This window comes from Cydia amplana, chromosome 18, assembly GCF_948474715.1.
Source record: "Cydia amplana chromosome 18, ilCydAmpl1.1, whole genome shotgun sequence".
NCBI lineage: Eukaryota > Metazoa > Arthropoda > Insecta > Lepidoptera > Tortricidae > Cydia > Cydia amplana.
The window spans coordinates 2,763,499-2,781,097 of record NC_086086.1 but is presented as its reverse complement, the minus strand read 5'-3'; the positions used below and the strand labels follow the sequence as shown (position 1 = coordinate 2,781,097).

Genomic DNA, 17,599 nt, shown 5'->3' with positions numbered 1-17,599 from the left:
CGCTGTGCACTTTGTGATGGGGAAAAAATGTTAAACTCGCGACAGGTCACGTGACCGACAGATTCGACACATTTAAAATTCGTAAGACGGACACGTGAAATGATCGAAAAACTGTTATAATGTCATTGAGTTTTCACTTCTGCCGGCACTGCCGGAGTGCAACCCGTAGTTTATTTTTTTTATTTAAAATGTGTGTGTCATTTTGATTTTTTTCTAGTTTAAAATGAACCCCACTTACACAATGATAGAATACTGCATAAATTAGCCACTCACAATTAGTAACTCAAATTCAATCAAACGCTTAACTAGAATACAACAGAGTGGCGGTGATTACCATTTTTATTTATAAAACTAATATTATGGAAAAGAAACCACACGCAAAACAATCTTGGTTTAGGAATATTGAAAAAAATCTAGGATTCCAAAATGATATTAAATGGGTGAATACCATATTAATTACGCTATATCACGTACTATTTATTTACTGGCCCTATCATTACGCTTTTCCAGTAAAATGGCAGACAGTTGTGTTTGGTAAGTTTTTTTTTTATAATTGTTTATTGAACTTCCATTGTAACATACATTGCTTACTGTGTTTAGGAGGCCAATTTCAAACTTATATTTTGATATTCGCCAGTGTGTCTCGCTCGCCAATGTATTCGCTACGTGCACGACTGGTGCCGGTGGTGCCCTTGGAGTAAAATTAGTAGAGATGCCACGAATATTCGGCAACTATTCGGTATTCGGCCTATTCGGCCACTTTGCCGAATATTCGGTATTCGGCCGAATGTTGCCTACTATTCGGCCGAATACCGAATATCTGTTGCACCTACTTAAAAAGAAAAATTGCACAATAAAAATAAGCAAAAACTATGTAGGTATATTTAGAATGTGTTTTTGGAAAGTTGTTAAATACGAAGACCATGTTTTGAGCATTTGTTGGTTAAAAAACATTTAATCTTTATCATGAGTCTGATTTGTTTGACTCTATTCATTAATTTTGTTCAACAAAAATATATCTTAGCTAACGTCATCTAACGTTGAGCTTTGTTGGCGATCAGTTTTCATAATAATTGTGACTCAAAATGTTCGCATGTCATGCTGAATATTCGGTCGCCGAATATTCGGTATTCGGTATTCGGTATTCGGCCGAAACCACTATTCGGGGCATCTCTAAAAATTAGTTCAAGCGGCTGCCGCTAGTACTAATATCGGACATTCCATAAGATTACCTGTGTTTGTGATGATCAGCGCCACCGACTTCGCACATTGCCAATAGCTCTCTCTAACTGTCATACTATCTTTGTCTTACACTAGTACTAGCACCCTAAAGAAAAGGTATTTTTGAAAAGGAAGTTTTCATCGATACATCAATTTAATCCTCGGAGACTCCTTTGAATATGATGGAAGAGGTCACATGATTGATGATTTTATTATGTGCTGGGCTTATGAATTGATTGTACGGTTTTGTTTTGTCCCGAATACCATGTTTATTTAGGTCTGTCGTTTAGACCTAAGCGAGACCTTTAAACATAGCTACGACTGGTCAACTCGTTTTTTAAATGTGTTCAAACAATCAAAACAAAATAATGACTTTGCTAGTCCGCGAAATAATAACGTGCTAGTCAATTTGCTGGCCCGTTATACGTACTTGCTTGTTTGTTGAGTAAATGCAAAACGCGTTTTTACTGAGGCGACACGGAAAACTAGTTTTTAACTAGGGAAAACGCGTTTTCACTAAAAACTGGTTTTTACGGTAACATAAAGTGTCATTCAATAGAACTTGCTAACTATGTAAACAAAAGTTACTAGTAAATTGACATTCTGTGTCAATTTTAGCATGGCGGTTTGTTTACATAGTTAGCAAGTTCTATTGAATGACACTTTATAGGTATATCGTCATGTAGTATACACAACATAAGCCTTAATATTAAGCTTACTGTGGGACTAGGTCGATTTGTTTAAGATGTTCCCATAATATTTATTTATAGAATACCCTAGAGAGTAAATATCGCCGCTATGTCTGTTAGGAGCAAATAAAGACCGTGTAAACAGCAAATATTTATCGCAGTTACCGCACCAAGAATTCTTAGAACTAAATCTGTCTATTTATCTTTGAGCTATCATTGAGCTAATTTAACCTTTGTCAAGAAAATGAACGGTGACAGTGCGAGTTATTAAGTCATTTCTCTACCACTTCGTACCTTGTCACAGTGGCAATCTATGAAAGCTGCTCTGCTGCTAGGAATCTCATCTTCACTCTTAAGGAAATGAGAGCGTGTTCCGTTCAAAAGGCGTGAGACGCCATGAATACATTGGAACCATTTTTACTCGCTCAGTCTGCTCCGCAAACTCGCTCGCGGTGGAAATGTTCGTGTGAAAAGCAGTGTTACGGAGTCCGCTCGACTCTGCGACCACTTTTATGACTCTTTTAAGTCGTTTAGTCCGCTCCACTCACTCTTATTCAGTGATACTCATTCTGGTATATGCATTTCACGATTGCGAGCTAAGCTGGCTCCGAACGGAACCCATTTCGCTCGCGAAGGAAGGCAGGTATAAATTGTATACCTATTTCCAGCGGCTATAATGTACGTGGCAAGCGGTTTCGGGGTGACAGGAGGCGCCCACCGACTATGGACCCACAAATCTTACAAAGCTACGTTGCCCCTGAAGCTCTTCATGCTGATGCTCTATTCTTCCGCTGGGCAGGTATGTCTCGCTTCACAGTAGGTACCGTCGCCATCAGACGGCCAAGGTGTTCACAATATCTGATTACGCACTCTAACGCCTTGACAATAGAGGCGTGTTCAGATATTTGTGAGTACCTTGGCCGCTGTACCATATCTGATGGCGACTGTACCTACAATGAGGTATGTTAAATCTAGCTGGTCAAAATTACATTTGATTTTATTATTGTAAGGTCGGTACGGGTAATTGTGGCTGCGTCGCTGCCGGCTAGCTGCGGGGTAAATGTGGCTGGCCTTCACATTGGGGCTTGTTTACAAATTGATTAGTGTTTATTGCGAGTGTACATTTGCCACTAAACGCAAGTAGGAAGTAGCAAATGTATGAACTTACAATAAAGAGTGCGAAGACCAGCCAAACTTACCCGTATTGACTTAAAGTAGTTTCTCAGACTTTATTAACATTTAGATACAAGACGATTCTAAGTTAAAAGTCTAATAAGACTTGTGATATTGATAACATTGGCATTTTTTCGTTTCATTTCTAGGTTCATATTATTTCCAGACCACACTGTAAATTTTTAATGTAATCCTACTTAAAATGCATAATTTTCAAACTCGCAACTAAAATTTATTTAGAGTATTGGAAGTATCGATACTTTCTTACCTACGTGCAATCATCATTTTTAGGGTTCCGTAGCCAAATGGCAAAAAACGGAACCCTTATAGATTCGTCATGTCTGTCTGTCTGTCTGTCTGTCTGTCCGTCTGTCCGTCTGTCTGTCCGTCCGTATGTCACAGCCACTTTTCTCCGAAACTATAAGAACTATACTGTTGAAACTTGGTAAGTAGATGTATTCTGTAAACCGCATTAAGATTTTCACACAACAATAGAAAAAAAACAATAAATTTTTGAGGTTCCCCATACTTCGAACTGAAACTCAAAAATTTTTTTTTCATCAAACCCATACGTGTGGGGTATCTATGGATAGGTCTTTAAAAATGATATAGAGGTTTCTAATATCATTTTTTTCTAAGCTGAATAGTTTGCGCGAGAGACACTTCCAAAGTGGTAAAATGTGTGTCCCCCCCCCTGTAACTTCTAAAATAAGAGAATGATAAAACAAAAAAAAATATATGATGTACAACATGTAAACTTCCACCGAAAATTGGTTTGAACGAGATCTAGTAAGTAGTTTTTTTTTTATACGTCATAAATCGCCTAAATACGGAACCCTTCATGGGCGAGTCCGACTCGCACTTGGCCGCTTTTTTTAATAATTCGTTCCACCTGCCTCTACTACCAACTCTATACCAACGGCGTTGTAATTACCCCCTAGGTTGCATTTACCGTCATTGACCGTATATCAAATGTAGATATAAAAAAGTAATCAACAAGATCTCTCAAGCGCAAACAAGTACCTAAAGGCACTCGAAGTTAATAAAAAACGGACTTTTCAACTTAAAGCCACTTTCTGCTCTATTCTACCGAATTATTACCTCGACATTCTTTAAGCCTAATTCTTACTTGAGTTTCAAGACCTTCAAGATAAAAATGTTTGATTAAGAAAGCGAAAGTAGACATTTCTTTCTTTTACGGATTCTGGAGTTTCAAATAAATGAGGTATGAAATCGAGCTGACTTGAATTATTACTCAATCGTTTTAATACTTAACCTGACTTTTATTGCGACAAACATAGGTATAATATATACCTACAAGTACTATAAAATAATGACTGAAATTTATGTAGTACATGGTAGTACTAGCGACCCGCCCTGGCTTGACATAGTGACATAGTATAAAACAAAGTCGCTTCCCGCTGTCTGTCTGTCTGTCTGTATGCTTAGATCTTTAAAACTACGCAACGGATTTTGTTGCGGTTTTTTTAATAGATAGAGTGATTCAAGAGGAAGGTTTTTGTATAATTTGTTAACCCGTGCGAAGCCAGGGCGGGTCGCTAGTACTACCATGTACTACATAAATTTCAGTCATTATTTTATAGTGACAGCGACACAGAATTTTCAAAGGTAACTTGTTGAAGTTGGGGATAAATATATATAATGATTCGGATTTCGAAACCCAAAAAGCGCTACAGGTATAAGACGATACGACGTCTCGGTTCCAAACTAAATCCTCTGCCACCATCACGCTCTGTTTTATATAGGGCCACCGTTGCATCTTCAAGCTGCGTAGCCAACGTGCCAATCGCTTACGCTCCGTAGCGATCGAAACGCAACTGTCACTGTCGCACTATGGAAGAGTGATAGAGAAACACAAAGCGTTTTGTTGTCGAAGCGACAGCGATTGTCAGCTTGCCGACAGATGTATCGAGTTTAACTATTCAATATTTCCAGAACTCCCTGCTCAACTGGGTTCGCGACCACCGCGTCCACCACAAGTACAGCGACACGGACGCGGACCCCCACAACGCCAATCGTGGGCTGTTCTTCTCGCACATCGGCTGGCTTATGCTCAAGAAGAACGAGGCAGTCATCAAGCGCGGCAAGCAGATTGACATGAGCGATATCGAGAACGATCCGCTGCTGAGGTTTTATGAGAAGTAAGTCAGATCAACAGGGACTTAGATTTAACCCATGGAGCGCCCCAGGATCACAGTAGTATGGAACTCCTATACTAACCAGTATAACACGTGTGATACTAGGGCGCTCCACGGGTTAAGGGCATATGATGATAAAGGATAGAGATAGATAGAGGAGATAATAACAAAATTTATATTTTCGATTATCGCGGTAGATTCTCAGGTAAGGACGGATGGAAAAGACAAGCGGATAAGGTTTACCTTAAAATTTCAGCTTGCGCCTTTGAAATGAAATGATAATGCAATACGTCGTCCAGCTGATGATGGTGACCATGAATGTAGTCATAGGAGTTTTGTTATTTTAAATCCCTCATAGACTTTGGGCTTTTGAAAATCTCCTCAAACTTGATTTTGAAGATAATAATATTTGTCTTTTAGATATTTCCAATGGTTCAAACTGCTGTTCTGCTACTATCTGCCGACGATGATCAACGTGTGGTTCTGGGGCGAGGATTGGAAGACGGCCGTGGCTTGGCAGTGCTTCCTCAGATACATCACGACCTTCCACAGCGAGCTCACTGTCAACAGCCTGGCTCACGCTTTTGGATACAAGCCGTATAACAAGTGAGTAGACTTTTCTATATATCTGTGTGATTTAAAAAATCCTACCATTGAATGTACTAACTAATGATTGAATTTTAACCAGTGTGAAATGACCAGTGAGATATTGTCGCTCTATAATGCATTTCTTCCTGATCCACGTCTAAGCAATTTTCCAGTGGTATCCAAAATATGAACTCCATATTGGCTACCTAATCCAAATAAATCAAGTACCTAGTAGCTGGTTTCTACGAAAGTGACTGCTACTAAGTCTCATACACACAGAAAGTTGTTGTAACTTCTTAAGTCCCAATGTCCTTTTAAAATCGGACCGAATCAAGTCGAATTTCAAACTTTTATGGGATTAAATTAAGTCCAAAATTCAAAGTTGCAATAATATCTCTGGGTTTTATGTCTCTCGTCTACAGAAACTTAATATTTTGCTTACAGAGACCTAAAGCCAGCAGAGAACCGTTTCGTCGCCACAGTGGCGCTCGGAGAAGGTTGGCACAACTACCACCACGCCTTCCCTTTCGACTACAAAGCAGCTGAGCATTTCGACTTCTTCAATTTTGGCACCACCTTCATCAGATTCTTCGAGAAACTTGGCTTAGCATACAACCTTCGGGAAGCGACACCGGAGATGATCAATTCTATAGCCAAGAGATTAGGTGACGGCACTCCCGTACATTTCCCACTAGACTCGGAAAACGAAAGAGCTGTTGGTTGAACTATGTCTAGTGTTTAACTGAGGCGATTGGTAAGAAGTTATTATGGTCGGCCACGAACTGGTTGAAGTCTTGGCTGCATGAAGGTGACTTGTATTATGTTAACTAGGAAAGAAATTAAGATATCAACTCATTTTAGTCCCAAAATTCAGCTAGAAGTACCTTCTACTAAAAAATGAACGCACATTTTCTTTGCCAACCGCCTGAGATAAGTAGACTAATAATTATATGTATATTATGGCACCTTTGAACAAGCAACAGTTAAAATTGTAATAAAATTTGTATAGTAGTCTTTTAACGGATACTTTTAGCAGATTTAGGTCGCGTTGCACCAAACCGTCTGTCACCGTTAAATCCATCGCTAAATTTTATTGTAAGGGATCTTTCATAGTTTTCTGTTGAGTGATGTTGATCAGTCTGTTAAGTGTGATTGGTGCAACTGGCCCTTAGTTTAGTTATGTACATATTTTTGGACAAAATTGTATATGTATACGAATTACGAACCTATATAATAATACAACCAATAAATTATTTTCATGAGTTTGTAAGTAATTTTTTCAAAATGTCTAACCTCTAGTCAACATCCAATGATCAGTGGCTTAACACATTCACCGCTGAGCTACGGTCGTAGCGTTACATCGTAGCCGATAACACACGGATAACCCGGTATGTAACGAAAATGCTTCGTAGAGGTAAAACGTGATTAGCACTGAATGGATAAAGAAAGTAGGCCATGTATAAAAACGGTAGGTAAGTATATTAAAGACATAATAATGATCAATTTGTAAAACATGCAAAAAAAAACATAAAGTACGTACCAATCTTTTATGTGAATTTTGAGCAAAACGTCCTAGTGCAGGCGGGATCACCATAGTAGCTAGGATCTGGTTGAGGTCCAACGTTACTGTATAAAGCCTTTCTCATGAGCCCTACTCGAGGATATCGTGAACCCACTGCCTTCATCTCACTGTCCTTCATTCTCCACCCATACATCCAATTTGAAGTTTCTGGGAACACATATTTTTCTTCGGGGCTCAACTCATACCGCTTCTTTAGGTATGCTTTACGACCCTCATTGATCCTGAGTGATTCGTGTTCAGGTTCAACTGGGAACATTTTTATCAACGCTGATTCGAATTCGTCTCGTTTTGGAACGATTTCTTTAGAAGATGTTAGTCTATGCCTCGCTGCTTCGATATGGTCACGGGTTGTAGCCGCCATGCCAGCGGCAGCTAAAGCGTAGTCTATGTCCGCATGTGTGTAGTTCTTCAGTTCCTTTCGGAACGTAGCTGCCTTTTGGAACATATTTGAATGCTTTTCCCGCCATGCCAGTCGTGCTTGGGCCTCCTTTTCGTAACATTCCAGTAAGAATCTAATTACTTTCGGGTCAGTTGTGTCGAGAGGCATTGCGTTGAACTGTGGAGCTACCGCCGGTATGTTACAATTGTAAAAAATTTGCTAAGATTACTGAAATGTTGTTTCAATTTGGTGCCTGCATAGATTTGCCTTTTTTTAGGACAGACGTCAGACTTGCCAATTTTGCTACGTCGGAGTTAAGGTGCATTTCTTTCTAATTGTTACCTATCGCTCATATCTAGGGAAATAAATCACATTGGATTTTTGTCACAGCAGGATTTGCAATGATTTTCATGAACTAAGCGAGTACCTAATGACCTAAACTGTGTGTCAATGTCAATTTAATCACGCACATGTCACGTACAGTCTAGTTGATGTAAAAAGTTTCAATAATTCAGGTTACAAAACTGTCTATCAAACTTAACTGTCGCTACACGAAAAATGCAATGTACTGTCACCCGCAATAATAACTATAATAAGTTACTCTTCGAAGGCCGAAAAATATGTGGCACGCTCTCATGGCTCTACAAATAATATTATTTATATAGAAATGTACGTCATATGTTGTAGCTGTTTTATAACTTGCATCAACACCTAAAACCGTTTTTATTGAGCTGACGATGACAAATAAACGAATGGGCCGTTAGTCCAAATTTATGTCGAGTGGTTAACATTTAATTCCAAATGTTAGAACATTTTGCCGGCGTCTTTTTTTTCGGCCGAAGGTAAATCATTATTATTCTCGGGCTAACGTAACGCTGACTAATGATATTTCGCCTTCGTGTGTTATGCCGACTTATCATACGTTCACAGTATGTAGGTAACTGTAAACACTTAAACAGCAGGGGTACACGTAAACGTGCGATGCCGATGCGATGAAATGCGCAATTAATATTATTATATGGATCTTGCACATAAAGATAAAAGATTTATTTACTCGTAATAACATAACCTAAGCTAATAGCAAAGCCAAGATATAAGCTATCGAGTTTAGTGTTGAGTCGCTCACTCGTGAGGCACCTCATTTGTACCACTCATTTTGTTAATTTGTCGCAGTACTTCGTACCGCAAAAATGTCTTACTTCACTCCTCTATTCATTTTACTCATTTACTCGCGCGCATCACAAACACCTCTTGCCACACAAATCATTCACACACTTCAAATTTCAAAAAAACTCTTATACGTTCAAATTCACTCGCGAGTCTCGCGACCGTCAAAACTCATACACTCCTCACAACTCGCAATAGAGTCCCTGGATCGCGCGAGGCGCTAGGTGCTCGCCTGCTCGCCGATACTCAAAAATGAAGAAACGAGCAATGATCCACATTGTCAACTGCCGAACTACAAACCTTATTGCAACGACAAAAGGTCCACCGAGAAATGCGTTGAGTTTGTACCACTCACCGCCTCTCTGTGACATGAACCCCTCAAAAATCCTTTCAAAATGAAACAATGAATTAGATATACCCAAAGAGGGAGTGAGACCGACACGCGACGTACTTCAATATCGCTTCGCGTCCCAACCGAAAATACGTTAACAATTAAACACGAAAGACAACAAGCGTAAGCGCAGCAAGCTTTCATTTCATACATCTTAAAAAAATTGTCGCTGTTGGAATTAATGGAATAGTTGACGCTGAAAATATGCTAGTACCTCACCTCATTTGAAGTAAGACATTGTAACACCTCATTTTAGAAAATGAGGTACTCATACAAACTCATTTTAAATTGATGTCCTACCCATCACTAATCGAGTTAGTAACACATATTGGTACCTATAATGTCATTATACAACAAGTGATACATATTGTAACGACTGTTTCATAGACAAAGCATATTGTATGTTATATTGAGGCGCGGGTTGCACACGCGAATAACATGCTCGGTCTACGTGCACCAGTTACTTGTGTCTGAACATTGTGCATGTATAGTCTGGCAAACACAATCTGTCAGTAAGTAAGAACAAAGAAAGCTATACCTACTCATCCCTTTCTATTGGGTGCTAGTAAGACAAAGACAGTATGATTCTCTCTGTCTATGATTGAAATGAGACAATCCTGGGCCAAATTACCACTTTTGCAAGCAGTATTACACATGTTATCTGTTACAATAACTTTACAGAGCATTAGGTCCAGGTAGGAAAGGCATTACCCAAGCTTAGAAACGCGGCCACGTCCCAACAAACATCGTGTCCTAATGTCCACGAGGGGGCAAAACTTTTATCATACCCTCCGGCGTTGCGAAGCGTTTAAAACTTTCATTTCAGCCCAAACCTCAATGTAGACAGTTCGCGACGTTCGAACAGGCAATTAAGTCAGTGCAGCGATAGTATCTACATAATTAAGCCCGTGGCCCGCTGGTTTTTATCTATCCTTCATTCGATAGCTTTTATTACGGGTACGATGGCTTCAGGGAGTTTAGGGCAAGTCCTTGATAGAGATCTTCAATCCGTTCGGACCGTCGGTTACATAACTTCTGATTCATCTAAATGTGGAAAGTTTGGGCTAATTTATTCAATGAAAAATAGGCCCGTAAATTCATTGTTAATATTGTTATATGCTAACTCTAAATAGGCAGCTGTGGAATTTTGGCTAAACAGTAATAGCTATATAATGATCGCTGGTGGCCAACGGTCACACATGCGGCTTTCAAATTAAAGGTTGTGTACCGGCTCGTACCAATAAGATTTTAGAAACTCATAAAGGAATTATCATTTAATTATTTATTATTTGCTTGTCGGTGAAGACAGCATGCAGCGTGCAGTTTTCCCTCTGGGTTGAAAAAACAGATGGCAAACGTTTTTCAAAAAAAAGTGCTGCGCCAAAACTTTGAACTAAGGTTGCGAAACATTTAGATCCCAGGTTCCATCAAGAAAGTGATATGATGAAGGAGAATATCAAATTACTTACTAAGATGCTTTTTTTTTTTCAAGTCAGTATATTTTTATTAAAAATAAACTAAGTACTAAAACAAATAATAAAAAGCCTTAAAATAAAAATTACAAACTAAAATTAATTAATAATGCCTATGTGTATTTAGGTAGTACCTTCTTAGAGCTGTTAGTAGGTAGACCGTCTCGAATGATACCTGAATCCCGTCCTAATGCTAATATACATGTCATAACTTCGGCTGCGACGCCAAACACTTATTGCAAATACCCTCAAAAACCTCATCTTGGGTTTATGACTGACCGGGTTACCAGGCGTATCTTTACTTTGAAGGTTTTTCTAACCGGGATGGACTACTTGATCAGTCATTTAATATCGGAGAAAATAAGAATTTCTTTCGGACGACTTTAAATAAAATACGATGCAATATTAAAACTCGATGTTTGCGAAAGTTAATAAGTCCTTGTGACTTGAATAGGACTACCTATCACATCATCAAAATAATAAAGTCAAAAGAAGCGTAATAACTAAATATTAAAGGAATGGACAAACTGACCACACGTACGCATTATGAAATCTGGACCCTGGAATTTGTATGCTTAGAAACATTTGTCATACGCAACGCAACGCATGACAAGTATATTTCTAAGCATACTTTCAGGGTCGAGATTTCATAATGCATTACATACGTTGCGTTAATTGCATGAGCCCAGTTTGTCCCTACCTTAAATTATAATGTTCGCTTGTTTATAAGAAAAATTTATAATTGCATACATTACTCATCCGAAATCATTCTAAATCATATCAATCGTGAGTAGGGTTTGCAATCTGGATCCGAAATGTATGAAATTATCCGGATCTGGATCCGGATCCGCGGATATTCCCATACATTTCGGATCCGTCGTGCACACTCGTGCAAACCAAACCCTAATCGTGAGCCCAGCTGCCTCGATCCTATTCATTGGCGATAATAACAATTAGGATGTCATTTAAAACGCTATCACGTGTAAACGTTTTTAAAATAATCCCCATTCGGTTTGTGACGCGAACAAGCCATTACAACCCCGCATTAATGCCATAACGGCTTCAACAATTGGTAACAAAATTTTGCGATATGGCGACTTTGACCTGAACACTGTAATATAGGTTAATGACTCGCAGCGTAAATGTGGGGTATACTCGGCTAATTTCAGAAATGTTTTTGGAAGAAAAGGGATGTTTTGTTTATTTTATTTGCGGATGCTGTAAGAGTATTTACCATTATGTCGTTAATCAGGACGGAAAAGGTGGATTAATTTACTATACTAAAAGGAGATAGATGACAATTGCGTGCGACGTCTTGCTACGTCACCACCGCCGCCCCTCTCACAAGCCTTTATAAGCGGGAGCACACCTCGGACCGGCCTCTTTTTCTGCACCAGCAACGTTGAGTAAGGGTTATTTACGGAAGCCTTTGTCAATTCTGTACATTTGTAGATTTCTGTGTAATTTTGTTGTTAATTACTGAGATTACTTTTAATATTAAGGATCATAATTGTGGAATTTAAAATAAATAAGTCGATTTGTTTTTAATATTTTTATTTAAATCCTGGCCATCGCTAAAATCAGAAATGGGATAGTGCCTATCGCCTATCGTAGTTTTTGATTAGCAGCGAACATTGATTTAAGTCTAAAGTTTTATAAATTAACAATGGCCGAAAGATCCACTCGTAATAGGGGTAGGAGTAGGCAGAATAATCAATCAGTTCCAGGAACGGACGGCCTCCAAGAGCAGCTTGGCGATATATTGGCGCGCCTTCACGCGCTTGAGGGCAGCGCGCCGGTGGTCCCGAGCCCGGCCAATGCCGCCACCAGCCACGTGGAGCCGGACGCCAGCCACGTGGACGCTGCCAGCCGCCTGGACATCGCTGCTCCCGGATCCAGCTCGCAAGCTCCGTCGTTGACACCCGGGGCAAGTGCTAGCACCGTCGGTGAACCAAATGGGAGTTCTTCCGCAGCACCTGATGCTACTGACCGTCTCATTGGGGCCCTTACCGCATTAACTAAAGTAAGATCTAACCATTACTACATTTCAAATTTTGATCCAAGTTTGCATGACATCGATTCTTGGTGTGAAGAGGTTGAAAGAGCACGTGATATCAATCGTTGGGATGATAATGAGTGCCTTTCTAGGATAGCTAACTGTTTGAAAGGGGACGCTCGTAGTTGGCTTAACGAGTGGGTTACCAACGATCGTTCGTGGACGAACTTTAAATTCGAATTTAAACCGTTGTGCTCGCGAAGAATCGATGTTGCTAATATTTTATTTAGCGTCATGTCTACAAATTCCGACAGTTATACCACGTATGCAGAATATGCAAGACGTTCGTTACTAAGATTGAACATAGTAAAAGGTTTAAGCGACGAGTTAACGGTTGCTATTGTTATACGAGGTATAACTGATGCTCAGATTCGGGCTGCCGCGACTAACGCTCAACTATTGCCCAGAGATCTTGTCGAGTTTCTTTCTATTTATACAAAACCTAATTCAAATATTGCTCAATCATCCACACGCCAATCACGCAGTAGGCAAATTGAATCAAATAATCTAAAACGCGGTAGTAATTTTAATACGCCCAATCGTGAATTAAAATGTTATTCATGTTTTGAAATAGGCCACCTGCAACGATTTTGCCCTAAACGATTTAAACAGCTTGAAGACCAGAAAAAGCCTTCTGACACCTCGTCTAATACCACTGCGAACGTTTGCTCGTTTTGTAAAAAACCGGGTCATGACGACACTGTGTGCTTTGCTAAGAAGCGATCCGAATCACGAAGTTAAAATCATGTTAAATTTTTATCGAGAATTAACGGGTAGTTCGGACGAGTGATGACGGCGGTATAAAAGGCATACCTACGGATATTTTTGTTTGACAGCAACAACAGTGGGTCTCGCTTTTATATCCGTGCTTAAATATTTAGTTTTGCGCGGCATTGGCGGCAATATCGTTTGCACTGGTGGTGCAACATTCCTATTACGCTTTGAATGTTTTATCTATTTGTTCCCCTGAGTATAATACTAGTGTGCCCGTGATAATTGGGACAATAGCTTTGATTGGCGACTGAGCATAGCATATCTTTGCTTGAATGGTAAACATTACGTTATTCCCTTTTTCTAATACTAACGGTAAAAAGGAAGTGTTACGTGTACAATTCAGTAAGCCACTGCTGATCAGTCCGCTTACCGGGTGAGGTCATGAGAATTGTTTTCGCAATTATTTATAACTGTAACGACCGTTTGGTTGAGGTTTCGTTGATACGACTGTTACTACAGACTAGATACAGATTGAATTGACAAGTAACATTCCTATTAATTAAAGACCATACAAAATGTCTATCGACGAAAATTTGATAGTGCGCGTGATAGTTCGTGATCCATCTAGGTATTATTCACGAGTCAGTCACAGTACAATAGCGCGCTCTCCGCCGGGTTTATATGATCTGTGGCCGGGTTATCAATTACCTACCTAACTTTAAGTCCAATGAAATCACGTCAGGTTAGGCCGAGCGACAAATCCCTGATCGACTCTCGATGTACTACAAACGTAAGTCATATTTGTCATATTTGACCGACCAATTCTTGGGCTAGTCGGTTATTTCTGGCAATACATGCCCGAATATGCTGCTACGATGGTTTGGATCATACTGCCTGAGTCGAAAGGTTTTAAATGCGTTTCATTACGTAATAGTCTATGCATTTCAAATATTGTTTGCCTAATGACTAAAGAAGACTCAAATATGATTTATTTTCACAATAGCATTGTTAAAGTATGTCAATTTAAGTATGCAAAAATTGTTTTCCTAATAAGTACGTTTGGATATTGTTTTGTGGTTATGTTAAGAGTATAGGGTCTAGCATACATTGTATAACTCCTATACTGAAGTTGCTACATAACATGCTTCGCAGAGGTCACCGACTAAAAATCGTCTGAAGCGAAAAGATGATATGGTTTTTATAATTAAAACTTCGCAGATGACTGGCAAGCTCAACTCCGGGTGCGTGGCCCTTACCGCGTGACGGGAGTGTGTGATCCACACGGTCGCTACAACCTGCGACTGGCGGCCCGGCTCCTACGGCAAAACAACACAAACTGCAGCTGAGCGTTTGGTCATTTGGCGCGGAGAATGGACCCCAGAGTCATGTGCCGCCTTCTTTGACAGTGAGTAAATGAAATTGCATTCTATGTAGCTGTACATGCAAACAAGGTGCCTCTGTATTTAGTGCTACATAGACAGACACGCTAACTTGGTGCCTCTGTGCGTGTATATTTAAGGATACGCTAACTTGGTGCCTCTGTCCGTGTATTGTTGTTTTAGGATACGCTAACTTGGTGCCTCTGTCCGTGTATTGTTGTTTAAGGATACGCTAACTTGGTGCCTCTGTCCGTGTATTGTTGTTTTAGGATACGCTAACTTGGTGCCTCTGTCCGTGTATTGTTGTTTAAGGATACGCTAACTTGGTGCCTCTGTCCGTGTATTGTTGTTTAAGGATATGCTAACTTGGTGCCTCTGTCCGTGTATGGTTGTTTAAGGATATGCGAACTTGGTGCCTCTGTCCGTATATGGTTGTTTAAGGATACGCTAACAAGGTGCCTATGTCCTTAAAATATAAGGGTTAAGCTAACTAGGTGCCTCTACCCATAAGAGACAGTATTATTGGATAAGCAAACTGGGTGCCTCTATCCGTTTATGAGACAGACATGCAAACTAGGTGCCTCTGTCTTTCAAGTTGATTAATGAACTGTCTTTTAATTTATTTTGTTTTCAATTCCAGGTAACGAGGCCACTGCACTTGGCACGATCTCTGATTCAAGCACTGAAACTGTCGGCCCACCTGCCGATGACAGTCAGCCGGGTCCAACTACTAGCGCCGCACCTCCTGAACCTAACAGCCAGGAGAGCCAAGCCGTAGAACGCAAGAGCCACCAGCTACCATCTGCCAGTCACACAATAGAGAGCTTCGCCAGATGTATAGATAACGGCGACAATGACGTTCGTGACGCTAAAGCGTAGGAGCCTAGACGACCATGTGGTCGAGGGCGACCACGTGTCAGGAGAGGCCGTAAAAGGAGATAGATGACAATTGCGTGCGACGTCTTGCTACGTCACCACCGCCGCCCCTCTCACAAGCCTTTATAAGCGGGAGCACACCTCGGACCGGCCTCTTTTTCTGCACCAGCAACGTTGAGTAAGGGTTATTTACGGAAGCCTTTGTCAATTCTGTACATTTGTAGATTTCTGTGTAATTTTGTTGTTAATTACTGAGATTACTTTTAATATTAAGGATCATAATTGTGGAATTTAAAATAAATAAGTCGATTTGTTTTTAATATTTTTATTTAAATCCTGGCCATCGCTAAAAATACTATTAAGCGTCTTCATAGTCTTCATACTCGTGCGAGGTGCTAAGGGACTTATAATGCAGACATAGTAACAATTTTGATTCTCTCCCAACAGTAAACGACTGCCACAAGGCACGGATTTGGCCGAGTTTACCCTACGTAGGTATGTAATATGTTATTATACAAGTTTCTACAGCTGCGTTGCTCTACGCCACATTTTGGAGGACGAAATTTAAACTAGAGACGTAATTGAGGCAGTTTCGAGAGTACGTAACCTGCGACAAAGCATGTGGGTTAAAACAGCAGAATGAAAGGCAGCATTACGTTAAAACAAGAGTATAGTGTTTTGTAACTTTACCTATGAAAGTCGAAAGTTTAGGTCAGGTAGTTGTACAACTTGGTACAAAATGTTCAAGCAGCTATATACCTAACGACAATTTTCTAATATTTACCTATATAATGTAACGTAAGTAAGTCGGGGTTGATCTGCCGATTTGAATTAGATTTCCCTAAATTAGACGATGTCTGAGCAAGATTATAAACGCCGTGTACTACAGTCGCCATCAGATATATCGGAGCGGCCAAGGTGCTCACAAATATCTGAGCACGCCTCTATTGTCAAGGCGTTAGTGCTTGTTCAGATATTTGTGAACACCTTAGCCGCTCTGATATCTGGTGGCCACTGCATGTACAATCGTATGTTGTGCAATGAATCTGAATCTGAATCATTTCTATACAGTTTTGTATACCTTCGCCTCGGCTAGTCTGTGGCCACGAGTAAGCCCATTTATAAAAAAAAAACCTTCTTAGCCAGTCAAGAATAAAACGACACGCAAACGCACTTTCTATTTCCCTCTCGTCAAGAGAACATCATCTGTATTCGGAACTCGCACAAAGGGTTAAAGCAGGGCACCAAATGGCGGACCGCGGTCCGCATCCGGACCGCCGACCTACTTATATTTATTTTTTTTTGCTTTATTTATAAACTCAAGGAGAAACGGACCGCGATGGTCATTATTAAGAACCGGACCCCTGAAGAAACTAATTGGTGACCCCTTGGGTTAAAGGGTAACCCTACTTCTTTTATATACACTATGATCAACGCTTTCAACACGTATGTATCTGTTTATATTCGTTAAGGCGATCCGCGCGTGATCCTGTTCGAAACGAACTGTCCCACATAAACATAGATTACGCCCCACTAGATCCTGCATAGTGAAGATTAAAGCCTAAATACTAAACTAGCCATAGCCACTATGGTGTCGACAATGCAGCAGCATATTGCGCACTGAAGCAGAAACGATGTGTGTCACGGACAGAAGTCTCCATACTTTTTCATGTAGCACATTCATTTTAATAGCACTGGAGTTTTTAACCTAATATAATTTCATAACTTACCATCGAAAAACAGCAATGAAACA

The 17,599-nt window shown here is 40.0% G+C and overlaps 2 protein-coding genes across 2 annotated transcripts; one reads left to right on the top strand and one right to left on the bottom strand.

Moving 5' to 3' along the window:
* The first annotated feature begins 344 nt into the window (after positions 1–344).
* Positions 345–6,587, top strand: LOC134656519 (acyl-CoA Delta(11) desaturase-like). The gene is made up of 5 exons (XM_063512080.1): positions 345–534; positions 2,579–2,709; positions 5,040–5,245; positions 5,663–5,848; positions 6,275–6,587. Exons 1-5 carry the CDS (start codon positions 360–362, stop codon positions 6,552–6,554), a joined length of 978 nt encoding a protein of 325 aa, XP_063368150.1. The 5' UTR covers positions 345–359; the 3' UTR covers positions 6,555–6,587.
* Positions 6,588–7,362: 775 nt separating this feature from the next.
* Positions 7,363–8,126, bottom strand: LOC134656371 (uncharacterized). Its single transcript, XM_063511886.1, has one exon. The coding sequence runs from the start codon at positions 7,957–7,959 to the stop codon at positions 7,378–7,380; it is 582 nt and encodes a 193-aa protein (XP_063367956.1). The 5' UTR covers positions 7,960–8,126; the 3' UTR covers positions 7,363–7,377.
* Positions 8,127–17,599: the final 9,473 nt, after the last annotated feature.